The 14,959-nt window shown below is 48.1% G+C and overlaps 1 protein-coding gene across 6 annotated transcripts in view; it reads right to left on the bottom strand.

Moving 5' to 3' along the window:
* LOC119173504 (uncharacterized) overlaps positions 1–14,774 on the bottom strand; it is a 91,819-nt gene extending 77,045 nt beyond the window's left edge. For 5 of the 6 annotated variants that reach the window (XR_012895613.1, XR_012895614.1, XM_075896533.1 and 2 more), the window contains exons 1-2: positions 14,635–14,712; positions 14,214–14,336 (exon numbers count right to left, since the gene is read on the bottom strand). Coding sequence is in view for 4 of the 6 variants with exons in the window: in XM_075896533.1 (XP_075752648.1) it covers positions 14,214–14,336; positions 14,635–14,697 (186 nt within the window). In the remaining 2 variants the exon portion in view is untranslated. Of the gene's footprint in view, positions 1–14,213; positions 14,337–14,634 lie in introns of all 6 variants that reach the window. The other variant, XM_037424300.2, reaches the window with a different exon arrangement.
* Between the last annotated feature and the right edge of the window lie 185 nt (positions 14,775–14,959).

Raw genomic sequence — 14,959 nt, 5'->3', positions numbered from 1 at the left:
ATTTCAATGAGACTGTGGTGTGTGGGCAGCGTCAGTAGAGGGTTTCCGGGCGTCAATGGTATTGCAGCTTCACCTCCATAAGCTGCAATATCTAGTTTTTCTGCTGCGATTGTCCAGAGAAGCTCGGCGAGGAAAAGCGCTGAGGCGGCAAAGAAAGGGATTGGCGGCGTAGCGGCGACTGGAAGGAGGGGCAGCAGTGGGGAGAGGCTCGTGAGAAGGCGGCGAGTAAAATTTGGGCGGTGTAGCGGCTGGACGTCTAGAAGTGGTAGGGTAGCTCTGACGTGGTGGGTTGGACCAACGGCGACGGCAATAACGAGAAATATGTCTAGATTAATGATAGAAAAAGCAGATAAACTGGTCGTCAGGGGTTTGCCAATGCGTAGGGTTCCGTAAAGGCAATGATGGAAGAAATCGGCGAGCGCTACCAGAGGAGTATGAGCGTACTTCAGGGTGACTCATGGGACACGATGACGGAAGACGAACATTAACAAACTCCTGCCTTACCACAGCTTGAATTAAGGCTACCGATGGGTGTGATGTGTTCGTGGCTTGGGTTGTAAAAACAGGCTGATGAATGGGAGCTGGACAGGCAGCTTCAAGCCATCAATGAACAATTCGGGTGACGTGGTCGTAGGTGAGTGGTTAGCAGCGGCTTCACACCATGAAGTTGCGGCCGTGTTGGGCAGTTGTGTGAATCTGTGCGTGATACGGCGGCTCTTGGCGTGTTCAAACCGCCGGCACTCTTTGATGATTTCATCAATAGGGGCGACGTTAGTGTATACAAGCAGGTTGAAGGCATCATCGGCGATGCCTTTGAGCACATTCGATACCTTCTCAGGCTCAAGCATGTGTTCGTCAACCTGGCGGCAAAGGGCGATGACATCATGAATATGCGTGACGTAGGATTCGGTAGATCTCTGTGCCCGAGTAGCCAACTGATTTTGCGCAGTTATCTGTCGTGCAGCGGTGTTTCCAAAAAGGTCACGGATCTTCTCCCCGAAAATGTCCCAGCTGGTAATGTCGGCTTCATGCGTCTTGAACCACACCCGCGGAGGGCCATCAAGGCACGTTGGCAAGCATGAATGTCGGTTCCCACCTTAAGCTGGCGCTGATCCGTTCATACACGTTGAGCCACTTGTCAACGTCAAGGCCATCCTGTCCAGGAAATACGCCATGATCACGAACAGGAGGCAGGACAACGTAAGTAGGAGTTGCAGAAGAGGCGGGTGGTTAGGACGATGTTCCTTGAACTTGTGACATGGTAGAACCCGCTATGATGCGGCCGTTGTGGAGCTTCGTGATGGGTACAGGGAAGGACCAGCACATCCACCACAAATATGTTGTGTAAAATGAGATGGGACGGGACTATTTTCCAGTGTATTTACACCGATAAAATTGAAGCGCAGCATACAGAGCGAGCAAACCAGCTCTCTTCGTCGTCTTCTGTACACAGAATGGTTCATTCACCCTTCATGCGATAGCGACGTAGCAATATGTCAATTTTTGTAGAAATTTATTGTGCCTTTATTTATGATTTTGAAGGCCTAAAATGGTGTTTTACCTGCCTGTCTTTGGTGCCTAAAAGACACTTTTTAGTGCCTGAAAATCCGGTCCCTAGTGATTACCTGTGAGCATGCTTTACACGTGCATTTTTCTCGGAATATAATCATCCATTATATTGACTATAGGGATGAAAGGGCAAAGACACAAACAGAAAAAATCAAAGGTATTCCCCCGACTCACTCTGCCCCCTTCCATGGCATCCCCAATTGAGGCTGAGCTCTCTCTGTCAGGTATTTTTCTTCCCCATAGATAGAATGAATCTTTCTTTTGACGGGTAACTACTATATCAAAATTACAACTTAATGTGCTCCACTACATTCCTTTTCTTCTAGTCACTACAGTCTCATCGTTTGAATGTGTAGTCACTACATGCCCTAGGTAGATATATTCCTTCACCTCCTTCGGTGCCTCCCTACCTATCGCAAAGGATTGTTCTCTGTTGAACCTTACCTTGGTTTGCGACATATTACTTTTCATACCAATGCCGTCCAATTCAGTAATCATTCCCCCGAGTTACACAGCAAGGCAACATCAACAGGGAATGGCGTCCCTAAGTGTTCGCCATCTGAAAACTTGGAGCAAATGTGTGGTGAACAGCACTGGGGAGATTGCATCCTCTTCAGTCCAAAGAAGGCCATTTTGGTGCAGTATATTTGAAACTTATTTATTTGGTTCTTCTAGACTCAAAAGCAACAAAATTATACTTAAAGAAGAAAACACGGCAGTTCACAATGAACGGGTATAGTATATGTTTAAAAAATCAGTTTGCACACAGATCTTGTACTTTATGCATTTATTTAGCACATAGATTCCGTACTTCATGTATTTATGTCAGAGACAGAGTCTCAGCAGGTCCACAGGCTGAGTATCCGGAAAAGCCATCGTTAGCGGAATAGCCCGTGGTGGTTGGCATTGACTGTGCCGTGGTGGTTGGCATTCACTGTGCTGTGGTGGACGGTCTTGCACATGCCCTAACCTGTCTTGCTGAGCTGCCGAACATTTTGTGGGACGACAATGCCTGTGTCGGGGTAATAGTTGAAGGCATCGGCCACGCTGTGACATAACGTGAGCGGCAGCAGATAAGACAAGCAGCTGGCACTTTTTCCGTTTCTTCGAGCCAAGCTTCTGCCCGGCGGCTGTGTCCTCAATGACCATACTTTGGTATCCAACGCACGTGATATATCTCCGATGTCAGCAGCCGTGTTACTATTGAACCTTATAAACATCGTTGAACGGGATGGAAAGATCACTTCAAACGAATTTCGGAGCTCGTCTGCGAGATGTGGGGACCGTTGAATATGAAGTCATGGTTGTGGCGACTTTGTTGCAGATGACATTGTGGTCAGGTAGGATGGAACTTTGCACGTGGAGAGCATCCGCACGCTCGACCAAGAACTGTGGAATGCGCGACATCTGGGGAGATGTGGCTCCGACGTGGGAGGGCCGATCTTGTTGGCATTATCTGCCTGGTCTAGTTTATGTTCAAGTGGAGTGCCCTGTCTGGCAGTAGTCAGTGCGTTCTCGTGGTGAAGTGATAGTGAGCGTGAGAGCAGCCTCTCTGACTGTTGTTGGTTGCAAACGCTCTCAGTCTCTGTCGGTATGACCGTGGCATCACGTACTGACACACCCTCAGATAGCTGTAATGGTGTTAAGCTTCCGGGGCGAGTTTCACCGGCAGGGAAATTGATGATGTTTTCTGGGCAAGAGTCATCGAGCACAGCTGCAGTGTCGGGATGGTGCTGTTCACGACCGCGGTCTTCGAGAGAGGGCATAGTGGTGGAAGCCTGAGCTGCGCGATCGAGGTTGTCTGCTTTGCAGCTCTCCTGCGGGATAAAGACTTGGTCGGCGTCAAGGGCTTCAGAGAACCGCTCTTCACGAAGTCTGTCTTCGATAGCGGTCCGTGGCCATGACAAAATGGTTTTGGCACTGGCAAAGAGTTTGGGAGCTCAAGTGGAGAACTGGAGCGTACAGCTGGAGCCTCGAGAATAAACCTTTTTTGAGCTCTATCATTGGTACCGGTCAGGTTGGTCTCAGTGCCGTCAGAGAGATAGGTGGGAGTCTGGCCAAAAGCAGCAATTGGCCTGCAGCTCCATTCCACCCAGGATTGCTGCCGCACACCTTCGTGCCTGTGCCATGCCATGGCAGCATTCTGACACAGTTTCCTCTGGTCCGTCTAGGCTTCACAATCTCCAAGAGCGTTAACAGTTGCCACCCATTCCTCGTGCAAAACTCCGGTAGTTGGAAGCAGCCGGAAGTGATGACAGGGAATGTAAAACTTCGAAAAATAACGACGCCAGACAGCAGAGTTGGTGTGAAAGTGCCATGAGGGTATACAGGAGCTTTCTGCAGCTCACGGGTGACCTTTCTCGATCGTCTTGCGAGGTGGCTGTGGCCAACGCCTCACCGATCGTGCAGTCCTGGCAAGGCCACAGGGTACAGCACAGTGGTCGATGCTGCCAAAGAGTTGACCGCGAGGCGGAGTCGGGCGTGCTTTCGGGCGACCCACATGCAGAGCCAGTGGTGGCGTCTGAAGAGTATTCCTCGATTAACGTACACACTGCGATGGTACACTTGAACAGCACCCCTAAGCGGCCGAGGTGACGTAGGAGTACACAGCAAGAGGTTGCAGTGGGAAGCGTAAACAGCATTCCCGGGCAAGGGTAGGCCATGCACTGTCTTGGTGGGGTCGGGGTAAGCCTGCCCAGGAGCCATCAAGAAGGCCTGGACGCCGTCCTTGAATGGTGGAATAGGCATTCCCGGCTGCAGGGGGGTCATCGGCTCCATGATTGCAGCGCCGTGAGCGGCGTTCATTAGAAGGCAAGCCCACAACAGCAAAGACCCACGGGGCCGCAGTTGTGATTCGTAGGTCGTTGACTGTGCCATTGTGATAGTGAGAAGTAAGAGACAACGCCTGTTCAGCAGGCTGGCTGTTCTCATTCTGATCTCTTTCTTCTCAACATGCTAGCCAAATACATGCCAATGCCCTGCTTTGTACAAGTAAAAAGAAGGGTCATTCAGGGCACTAATCCGGAACAAGCTCACAAGGTCAGAAGTTCGAAACCACGTAGGGCGGTTTTTTTTTTTTTTTATTAATAGGGAACTTAGATTTTCAGACCACTACAAAAAAAAAATGTGAGGTGAGCTACGAGCCAGGTGAAGTTGGCAGCTTATAGGCGGTCAGGTGGTTTGCTACATTGCTAATCAAGTGCAGCAGACCATCTACTTTGAGATAGCGCAGCAGCCAAGCATGCCATGACAAAATTCAGTTCGTATAGAGATGTCGAACCATTCCCAATTGTATGTCTACTTAAAATGCGTGAGCAAGGAATCATTAAAAAAACGAGGTCTTCGGTGCGGCCTCACTGGCGACCATCTGCTGGTAATGCACTCCCTCACCAGAGCAGGATTGGCCACCCTGGTGCAGTACCTGGCCACAACCTCCCATGAAATGAACACAGCAATTAACCCTTGGCCCTCAGTCCCCAGCAGCTGCGAAGCAACTGTCCAAGGCGGCGGACAGACTTGTGAAGCGGCGGAGGGTGCTAAGAATCCCTGGGTACGGACAGGCCGCCATTGGAATCTGAAAATGACTACTTTCAACAACAGAACGCTATCTAGCAAGGCTAGTCTAACTGTGCTGTTCGAGAAATTAGAGGGTGTTAAATGGGATGTAATAGGGCTCAGCGAAGTTAGGAGGAAGTGTGAGGCTTATACAGTGCTGAAGAATGAACATGTCCTATGCTATCATAGATTAGTTGACAGAGAAGAACTAGAAGTAGGGTTTCTCATACACAAAAATATCGCTGGCAACATAGAGAAATACTATAGCGTCAGTGCGAGGGTGGCAAGTATCATAATTAAGTTTAACAAAAGGTACAAGATGAAGGTAATACAGGCCTACGCGCCTACATCGAGCCTTGATGATCATTTGGTAGAACGCTTTTATGAAGACGTAGAGTCAACCACTAATAAAGTAAAGGCACAGTATACTATTTTTATGGGCAACTTTAATGCCAAAGTACGCAAGAAACAGGCTGGAGACCATGTAGTGGGGGAATATAGCATCGGCTCTAGAAATGCCAGAGGGGAGTTATTAGTAGAGTTTGCAGAATGGGATAATTTACGGATTATCATTACTTTTTACAGAAAACGGGCTAATTATAAGTGGATGTGGCAAAGTCCTAATGGCAAAACTAGAAATGAAATTGACTTCATTCTGTCTGCACACTCATACATTGTATAGGATGTAGAAGTAGTTGGCAAGATTAGATGCAGTGACCATAGAATTGTAAGAGCTCGTATACACCTAGATTTAAAAAAGCAAAGACAAAAACTGATACTCAAGAAGCCAATTAATTAACTGGTTGTGAGAGGAAAAATGCAGGAATACAGAGTTTTGCTTCAGAATCGATTCGAGGCACTAAATGAGATAACCAATGTTAGTGTTGACACAATGAATGATAATATTACTAGTGCCATCAAAGAGTTGGCAATCGAAGTTAGAGGTTCAGCAACTAGACTAGAAACTGGTGAACTATCTCAGGAGACGAAAGATCTTAATAAGAGACGACAAACGATGAAAGCCTCAAATGCAACCGACAAAATAGAGCTAGCGGAGCTTTCGAAGTTAATCAATAGGCATAAAGTAGTTGACATCAGGAGGTATAAAATAGAAAGAATTGACCAGGCTGTAAAAAGTGGCAGAAGTATAAAAGCTGCGAAGGTAGACTCCTGCATAGGCAAAAATCGAATGTATGCATTGAGAAACAAGGTAGGCAATGTCATAACTAATGTGGATAGGATAGTAGAGATGGTGGAGGAGTTCTACAGAGAGCTGTACAGAAGCCAAAAGAACCAGGATAGTATTGGGAGAAACTCTAATAGCCCAAGAGAATTTGACATCCTACCAATAACGACAGGAGAAGTAAGAGAAGCCCTAGAAGGAATGCAGAGAGCCAAAGCCGCTGGTGAGGATAAAGTAACAACGGACCTCCTGAAAAATGGTGGAGAAATTGTGTTAGAAAAATTAGCCACCTTATATACAAAGTGTCTCTTGACGAGAAGGGTACCAGAATCTTGGAAGAACACCAACATCATCTCAACCCATAAGAATGGACGTCAAGGACTTGAAAAATTACAGGCCAATCAGCTTACTCTCCGTTCTCTACAAAATATTTACAAAAATAATAGCTAATACAATTAGGACGATATTAAAGTTCAATCAGCCAAAGGACCAAGCAGCATTTTGTACCGGCTACTCCACCATAGGCCATATTCATACTATCCATCCGGTAAAAGAGAAATGCGCTGAATACAAACAACCCTTTTAACGTTATTCGAAGGTTCAATAGCTGCTCACAGCAAGTTATTTTTTCACAAACCTTTCTTTCTTCTTATTTATCTTACATTGGCTCTAACAACTTCCCCCATACATTCCTTGGCAATATTGTCTGCTAGATCTCATTAATATTGCCGCATTCAACCTGCAGAGGAGAGCTCGCACAGCCAGAGAAGAAGACGAAGCTCTTGCCCGGTCCTCTTTACGAGCGCCTTTCATTTTTAATTAAAGTGAGCTCTTCTATATCGAACTCCTGCTGTGTCTGCGTCGTGACACTGGTGGAGGAGCTGGGTACATGTCCAGGACACCTTCCAACAGCCCAGGATCTAGTCCACAAAGACTTCCGCTCGTCGAAACACCCGTTCACCGCGCCAGCCGCCGCCTGTTAGGCCTGAGCCCAGAGTTCGGTCCTTGGGCGGAAAACATGACCGCGCCGGGAAGCAGTTGCCCCACCATGACGAGCCCAAGCAAGACACAGGTGACTGTTTTCACCCCTAAAACTCCTGTGGACTTCCATGGCAACTCCTATGGGGACGCAGATGACTGGCTTGAGGAGTTCGAGCGCACAGCCAACGTTAACGGGTGGAACGCCGCACAGAAGTTGGGGTACGTGTATTTCCCTCTTCAAGACGGGGCTCGCACGTGGTTCACGAATCGTGTGTGGTCAACGTGGGACGAGTTCCGGCGGAAGTTCCTGGACACCTTCGCAAAACACCGAAAGGCGGGAGCATGCACAACGACTCCTTGAATCACGGATTCAAAAGCCCAACGAGTCTGTTGCTATGTTTGTTGAGGACATGGCTCGTCTCTTTCATCGAGCCGATCCCGACATGTCCGAGAACAGAAAGATCAGCCACCTCATGCGTGGTGTTAAAGAGCAGCTGTTTGCTGGTCTCGTACGGAACCCACCTTCAAACGTCGACGAATTTTCGAAGGAGGCGACCGCCATAGAACGCGCACTACAGCTACGGTACCGCCAGTACGACCGTCCAAACAACAGCGGACAAATCAGCGCAACCGCCATGACCACGGTGACTCCTGACGAGCGTTCTTTGCGTGACCTGATACGCGAAATTGTGCAAGAAGAGGTGAAGAAGCTCGCCGCCACACCCAATGACTGCGCGATTGCGTCGGTCACAGAAGTTGTTCGCCAAGAAATAAGGCAAGCGCTTTCACTTCCCGAGCCAAACACTGAAATAGTTAGGCCAACATATGCAGATATTCTCCGTCGACAGCCTAGATCTAACGTGCCGCCACCTCAACAGTACCACCAGCAACAGCCGCCGACAGTGCCTTGGTACTACAGAGAAACGTCGACGCCGATGCGACCCCCACTCCGCAAAACCGACATATGGCGTACCCCTGACTACAAACCCCTGTGCTTCCATTGTGGGGAAGCAGGCCACATTGTGCGGTATTGTCCTCATCGCGTTGCCGGGTATCAAGGATTTCCGTCCACTACCCCTCGGCGCTATTTCGACGGAAGACGCAACGTTGAAACGAGCGCGACGATCCCGCGAGACGTTTCTCCTGGGTTCCGGTCACGCTCGCCCTCCCCAGGTTACTTTCCCCGATCTAATAGAGGTAGCACCACGGACATGGCGAGAGGAAGGTCTCCCAGTCCACGCCGGGGAAACTAAAAGCAGCGACCTTAGGGGGGAAGGTTGCGAATTGCCGAAGATTTGAAAATCCCCCATTGCCGCCGCATGAAGTGCCACACATTTCGAATGAACCAACGAAAGACGAGATTGTCACCGCCGACATTACACTTTCAATTGACGGTCACGACGTGACCGCACTGGTCTACACTGCTGCGGACTTTTCAATAATGAGTGCGAATCTGGCCGACCAACTCAAGAAGGTAAAAATGGAATGGACGGGGCCGCAAATTCGAGGAGCCGGAGGCCAGCTGCTGACACCTACGGGAAAGTGCACCGCACGAATCAAGATCGGGGATTCATCATTCGTGGCAACCTTCATTATTCTTTCTGAGTGTTGTAAACAGGCCATCTTGGGTATGGATTTCCTGCGGGAGTACGGTGCCATTATAAATATACCGGACGGTGTACTGACCTTCTCAGCGGACCATAGCGCAGCGCTGCAGCGCAAGCCCATGCGCGTGATTGACGACGTGACCATGCCACCGTTGTCATGCCGCCTCGTCTCTGTCACGTGTAACACGCAGCATAGTGGAGAAGGTGTCTCGGAACAAATATCGACGCTTTTACTCTCTCTCGAGGAATCGCTATTGCCAGAAGTCTCGTCAGTGTAGTGTCTGGGCAAGCAGAGGTCCTGTTGACAAACTTCAGCAACGAGCGTCGACACATTGCAGAGGGTACCACAGTTGCATACTTCGAAGAAATTGTAGAATTCCGCGAGTGCTTCGCAGTACAACAGGCAGAGACGTCGGCCGCTTCAACACCACTGCCTGTCGACGTGAGCACAGATTTATCGCCAGCGCAGAGGCAGAGTCTTCTAGATATTCTCGGCCAGTTTGAAGATTGTTTTTCGTCGACCTCGAGAGTAAATCAAACGCCACTGACAAAGCACCGAATTATAACGGAAGAGACGGCACGACGAATTCGACAAAACCCATACCGCGTGGCACCGATAGAACGCGAAGCAATCCAAGAACAAGTCCAGAAAATGCTCAATGATGACATCATTCAGCTGTCAAAAAGCCCCTGGGCATCACCGGTAGTGCTAGTTAAGAAGAAAGACGGCAGCTTACGCTTCTGTGTGGACTACCGCAAGCTGAACCACGTGACAAAGAAAGACGTATACCCACTACCGCGTATTGACGATTCACTTGACAGGCTGAGGCATGCACGCTTCTTCTCGTCGATGGACCTGAAAAGCGGAGTTTGGCAAATCGAGGTCGATGAGCGGGACAGAGAAAAGACTGCTTTTGTTACGCCTGACGGGCTTTACGAGTTTAAAGTCTTGCCCTTCGGATTGTGCTCAGCCCCAGCAACATTTCAGAGACTGATGGATACCGTCCTATCAGGCCTTAAGTGGCAGACGTGTCTGGTATACCTCGACGACGTCATTGTTTTCTCACCAACATTCGAGGAACATCTAAGACGGCTGCTATTAGTATTTCGAGCAATACGGTCCGCTGGCTTATCGCTGAAACCTGAGAAATGTCATTTCGGTTTCAAAGAACTCCGATTCTTAGGACATGTGGTGAGCCATGAAGGTGTTCGTCCGGACCCCGACAAGATCGACGCCGTCCGAAAATTTCCGGTGCCAACAGAAAAGAAGGCCGTAAGACGTTTTCTTGGCCTTTGCGCCTACTACCGCAGATTTATCGCCAATTTCTCGCACATAGCGTCGCCCTTAACACACATAACGAGAGACGATGTTCCATTTTTATGGGGCGAAGAGGAACAAGCAGCATTTGACGGTCTATGACAGCGCCTGCAGACACCCCCTGTGCTTGCTCACTTTGACGAGGACGCTCCAACCATGATCCACACTGATGCCAGCAACGTAGCTTTAGGCGCTGTACTCGTCCAGTGGCAAGACTCAGCCGAGAGAGTGATTGCATATGCAAGTAGGACGCTTTCCCGTGCCGAGTCCCATTATTCCACAACGGAAATGGAATGTCTTGCTGTAGTATGGGCAGTTCTGAAGTTTCGCCCATACCTCTACGGCCGTCCCTTCCACGTAGTCAGCGACCACCACTCTCTTTGCTGGCTGACCAACTTGAAGGACCAATCCGGTCGGCTAGCGCGCTGGAGCTTACGCCTACAAGAATTCGATATGACGGTCGTCTATAAGTCGGGACGACAGCACTCTGATGCTGATTGCTTATCCAGGTCGCCTATAAAGCAAGATGATGTCTCAGAAGATGATGACATGGCATTTTTAGGAGTGGTCGACACGGTCACCATTTCGTCTAAGCAGAAAGAAGACAGTGAGTTGCTCCATCTTATTAATTTTCTTAACGGCCAGTCTACAAGCGTTCCCAAGATATTTGCAAGGAGCCTGCCATCATTCTGCTTGCGCAGTGGTGTCCTATACAAGAAGAACTTTGCCCCCAGCGGAAATGCCCACTTACTTGTCGTCCCGACATCCATTCGCGATGAGATCCTGAGCGCTTGCCACGATGAGCCAACCTCCGGCCACCTCGGATACACGCGCACATTGGCCAGAATCCAACAAAAGTACTACTGGCTGAAGCTTCCAGGCACTGTAAAGCATTACGTCCGCACGTGTCTCGATTGTCAACGACGAAAATTGCCACATTTAAAACCAGCCGGATTGTTGCAACCAGTTCAAGTGCCCACCATGCCTTTTGCACAAATCGGAATGGATCTCCTTGGACCCTTTCCGACTTCGCATACTGGAAATAAGTGGGTAATTGTCGCTACGGACTATCTTACTCGCTACGCAGAAACAAAGGCTTTATCAAGTGGAACCGCAGTAGAAGCGGCACGATTTTTCATTGAAAATATCGTTCTGAGGCATGGTGCTCCTAGAATTATAATAACAGACAGAGGTACCGCTTTCACGGCCATGCTCCTCAAGTCAGTGCTTGAGTTGAGTGGAACAGCGCATCGAAAAACTACCTCCTACCACCCACAAACCAATGGCTCAACAGAACGCCTCAACAAGACAATTGCTGATATGCTTAGTATGTACATCGACGTGGATCATAAAAATTGGGACGACGTTCTACCATACGTGACGTTTGCTTATAATACGGCGCAGCAGGAAACTACGCGGAGCACGCCATTTAGTCTTCTTTATGGCCGTGGAGTGACGACAATGCTTGATGCCATGCTGCTGCACGACTGCGAGGATACAGACACGGATGTTCAAGCCTTTACCCAACGAGCTGAAGAGGCACGGCAGCTAGCACGCGTGCGAATCGCCCGACAGCAGAGTTATGACGCACAACGTTAAAACCTGCGACACCGATACGTCACTTATCAACCAGGCGAAAAAGTGTGGGTCTGGAGCCCTATTCGCCGACGCGGCCTTTGTGAAAAGTTATTGAAGAAGTACTTTGGTCCCTACAATGTTATACGGCGCCTAAGTGACGTGAATTATGAGGTCATCCCTGACAGTTCTTCGCGAGCTCAAAAATCTGAAATCGTACACGTTGTGCAGATGAAGCCATATTACAGTGAGCCAGTTGCGTAATACGTCAACTACATACACCGTGTATTCTGTAGCCGAGCATCGGGTCGATGCTCTTCCTGGAGGGAGGCAAATGCCGCATTCAACCTGCAGAGGAGAGCTCGCACAGCCAGAGAAGAAGACGAAGCTCTTGCCCGGTTTTCTTTACGAGCGCCTTTCATTTTTAATTAAAGTGAGCTCTTCTATATCGAACTCCTGCTGTGTCTGCGTCGTGACAATAATGTGTCAAAACACGGAAAAACGAGCCCTTAGGTATACACTTCTTTTCCCGATTATATATATATATATATATATATATATATATATATATATATATATATATATATATATATATATATATATATATATATATATATATAAATATATATATATAGGGGTTAGATCCTGCTCACGGCAAGTTGTCTTTTCGCCCAATTTTCCTTCTATACATTTACATTACAATTACTACTGGTAACATTGCCCACACTTCCCTAGGTATCATTGTCTGTTCTAATTAAAAACAACTGCATTAAAGAATTGAAGCGAGAGTCCCTGAACAGGGACTTCAAAGTTACCTAACAAGAGACTGCCACAATGTACATACACTGACCCTGATTCAAACCTTCTATGAAAGCTGGAAAAATGAAGGTGAAATGAAACACATGTTAAGAAAACAAAAGTACTCATACCGAGGGAAGGCAGCCCGTGTATTTTCGTTGGAGATGACATTTCTGAAACGCACTGTGACTTTCCATCTTTGCAGGATAGAGAAAATAGGACCTGCCGAAGCAGAAAACTCAGAATTTCAGTTGAAGTTAACATTCCCTATTTGTCTGCGTATGCTTAAGCTAATGTCCCGATTAGTGGGTGCAAGGACTCAGTACGTTATTGCTTTTCTTTATGGTGGCTTTAGAAAATTTCTATATCTGGTTTGTTTACGTCCCAATTGGATAATGCTTGCGTGACTGCCAAGAGTTCCACCAAATGAGACACTTTATTATTCTGGGTATTTTTACATGGTGAAATTAATCAAGAGGTAGCTAACATAGGAAAGTACGATAAGAAGAGACTCGAAAGACATGTTCTAAAGAACAGGCAAACGTAGTGCGCCACACAACTGATTAAGCACCTTGCGATATCGACATCAACTTGGCTGAGGTGGAAACCAGAAGCAAGTTGTGAGGGCACCGAAATACACATGCAAGCGTAGTAGAACAACACACACGCATTACACTTTTGTGTCGCGACTTCAGCAGCTGTTACTTTTAGGCCTCCTTGGAGTCACCTTGCCATGTTGCAAAATGACAACAAAGAGCTGTAAAAGGTCTTAAAACGATTTTGTTGCGCTGGAGCAAACGAGTTTTCCAGCTGTGTTTAGGTCTCCACATTTACTGCTAAGGGTGTTGACAAATGTTAGTGAATGTGTATAGGCAAAAGTCAACTCGAGTTTTTGTGAGTGTGTCAGTGACAAAAAGTTAACTTGGGCAAAGGTGAATGAAGATTAACGTTAGTTCCTGTGACTACGTACATCACGAATAAGAACATGGGTGTGCAAAACTCGGAACAGAAGACCATGAAGAATCGACCTGATTGGCGTCTTACGGGCGTTCTAGGTGCGTCACTAAGCGCCGACGAGTGCGCTGGTGAGAGTAGGCATGAGTACGAACGCGATCACTGCATATCAGTGAGTCCACGCAGCCCACCGCGGCTTCTGACAGAGGGTTTGACACCGGCCTCATTTCGATGGAGGAGGCCCGCGCACTCTACGATGTCAGTGCACGTTAACAATTATCAGGTGGTGGGTATTTCTCAAATCCTGCCCTGCAGTGTCTCTCGTAATCATATCGTAATTTCGGGACGTAAAACCCCAGACACTGCCATGGGAAGCTGCGGTCCGTATCGTGTCGCTTTTAAAACGTGTCAGCCTCTAATCCCCATTACAAATCTGCCACAACACCTGCGGCATAGTGAACTCTCAACACCTGGTGACCTGCATTCGGTATCCAAGAAGTTTCACCTTAATGTCTGGAAAGGTTCTGTTTGGCGTTGCATTAGCTGGCGTCGCCTTCCTCAGGGTAGCGCGTGTGATCTACTGGAGGCCACCCGACTGCCTACTACACAAAACGAATGGACGAGAAGACCAACTGGTTTACGTTGCCCACAGATCTTACCTAAAAGAGCTTACCTCTTTTAAAATGTTGACGATGGCCGTGGACGACATGAGCACTGGATAGAGCAGGTTCACATCTTCGGGAGGAGCTGACGACGCAGCCGCCATCGCCAGATTGAGGGTAGCCGTAGTTGCCAGCTGAAAAAATTGTTGAAGGAGCACTGACATCAAGACGATAGTTAAGGCGCGAGAACAAAATGACGGCACAGAGACAAGAAGAACACGAAGGACACGAGCGCTAACTTCCAACTGAGTTTATCGCGCCAAGCGCGAAAATATATAGAGGAGACAGTAACCATTTGACAAAAACCATATGTCACAAAGAGCAAAACATGATTAGGAGAAAATAAAAAAACAAAAGCACAGAAAAAGGCAAAAAGAAGTTTATAAGGAAACGAAACAGAAAAGTAAAGATAATATAACTACTTGCGCGCACCGAAACGTTCTCGCACAGAGACACTGAGGGCTTGCTAATGCAAGACACCTGTTCGCGTGCCATCGGCGCGGTATCGATAATGACTCGGGTGCGCTCATCTTAAATTTGTGCTTGTACAGCGTCGCTGTGTCCTTGAGATGGTTGGAAAGGTGGTTTAGTTGGTAATTCATGATGGTTCAGCGAACTGGGAGCGCGCAAGGAGGATTTTTATATCCTCCTTGGTCTGCTGCGTCTGCTGCCACCGGGTGGCACGAACCTTTTGAGGGCCAAAACGTTCGGTTCACCCAATAGCCGCTTCAAACCGGCTTGACTTGGCTGAAAACGT

This window comes from Rhipicephalus microplus, chromosome 5 (assembly GCF_043290135.1).
Source record: "Rhipicephalus microplus isolate Deutch F79 chromosome 5, USDA_Rmic, whole genome shotgun sequence".
NCBI classification, from domain to species: domain Eukaryota; kingdom Metazoa; phylum Arthropoda; class Arachnida; order Ixodida; family Ixodidae; genus Rhipicephalus; species Rhipicephalus microplus.
The sequence above is the reverse complement of the archived record's forward strand: the minus strand, read 5'-3'. Positions and strand labels throughout refer to the sequence as shown.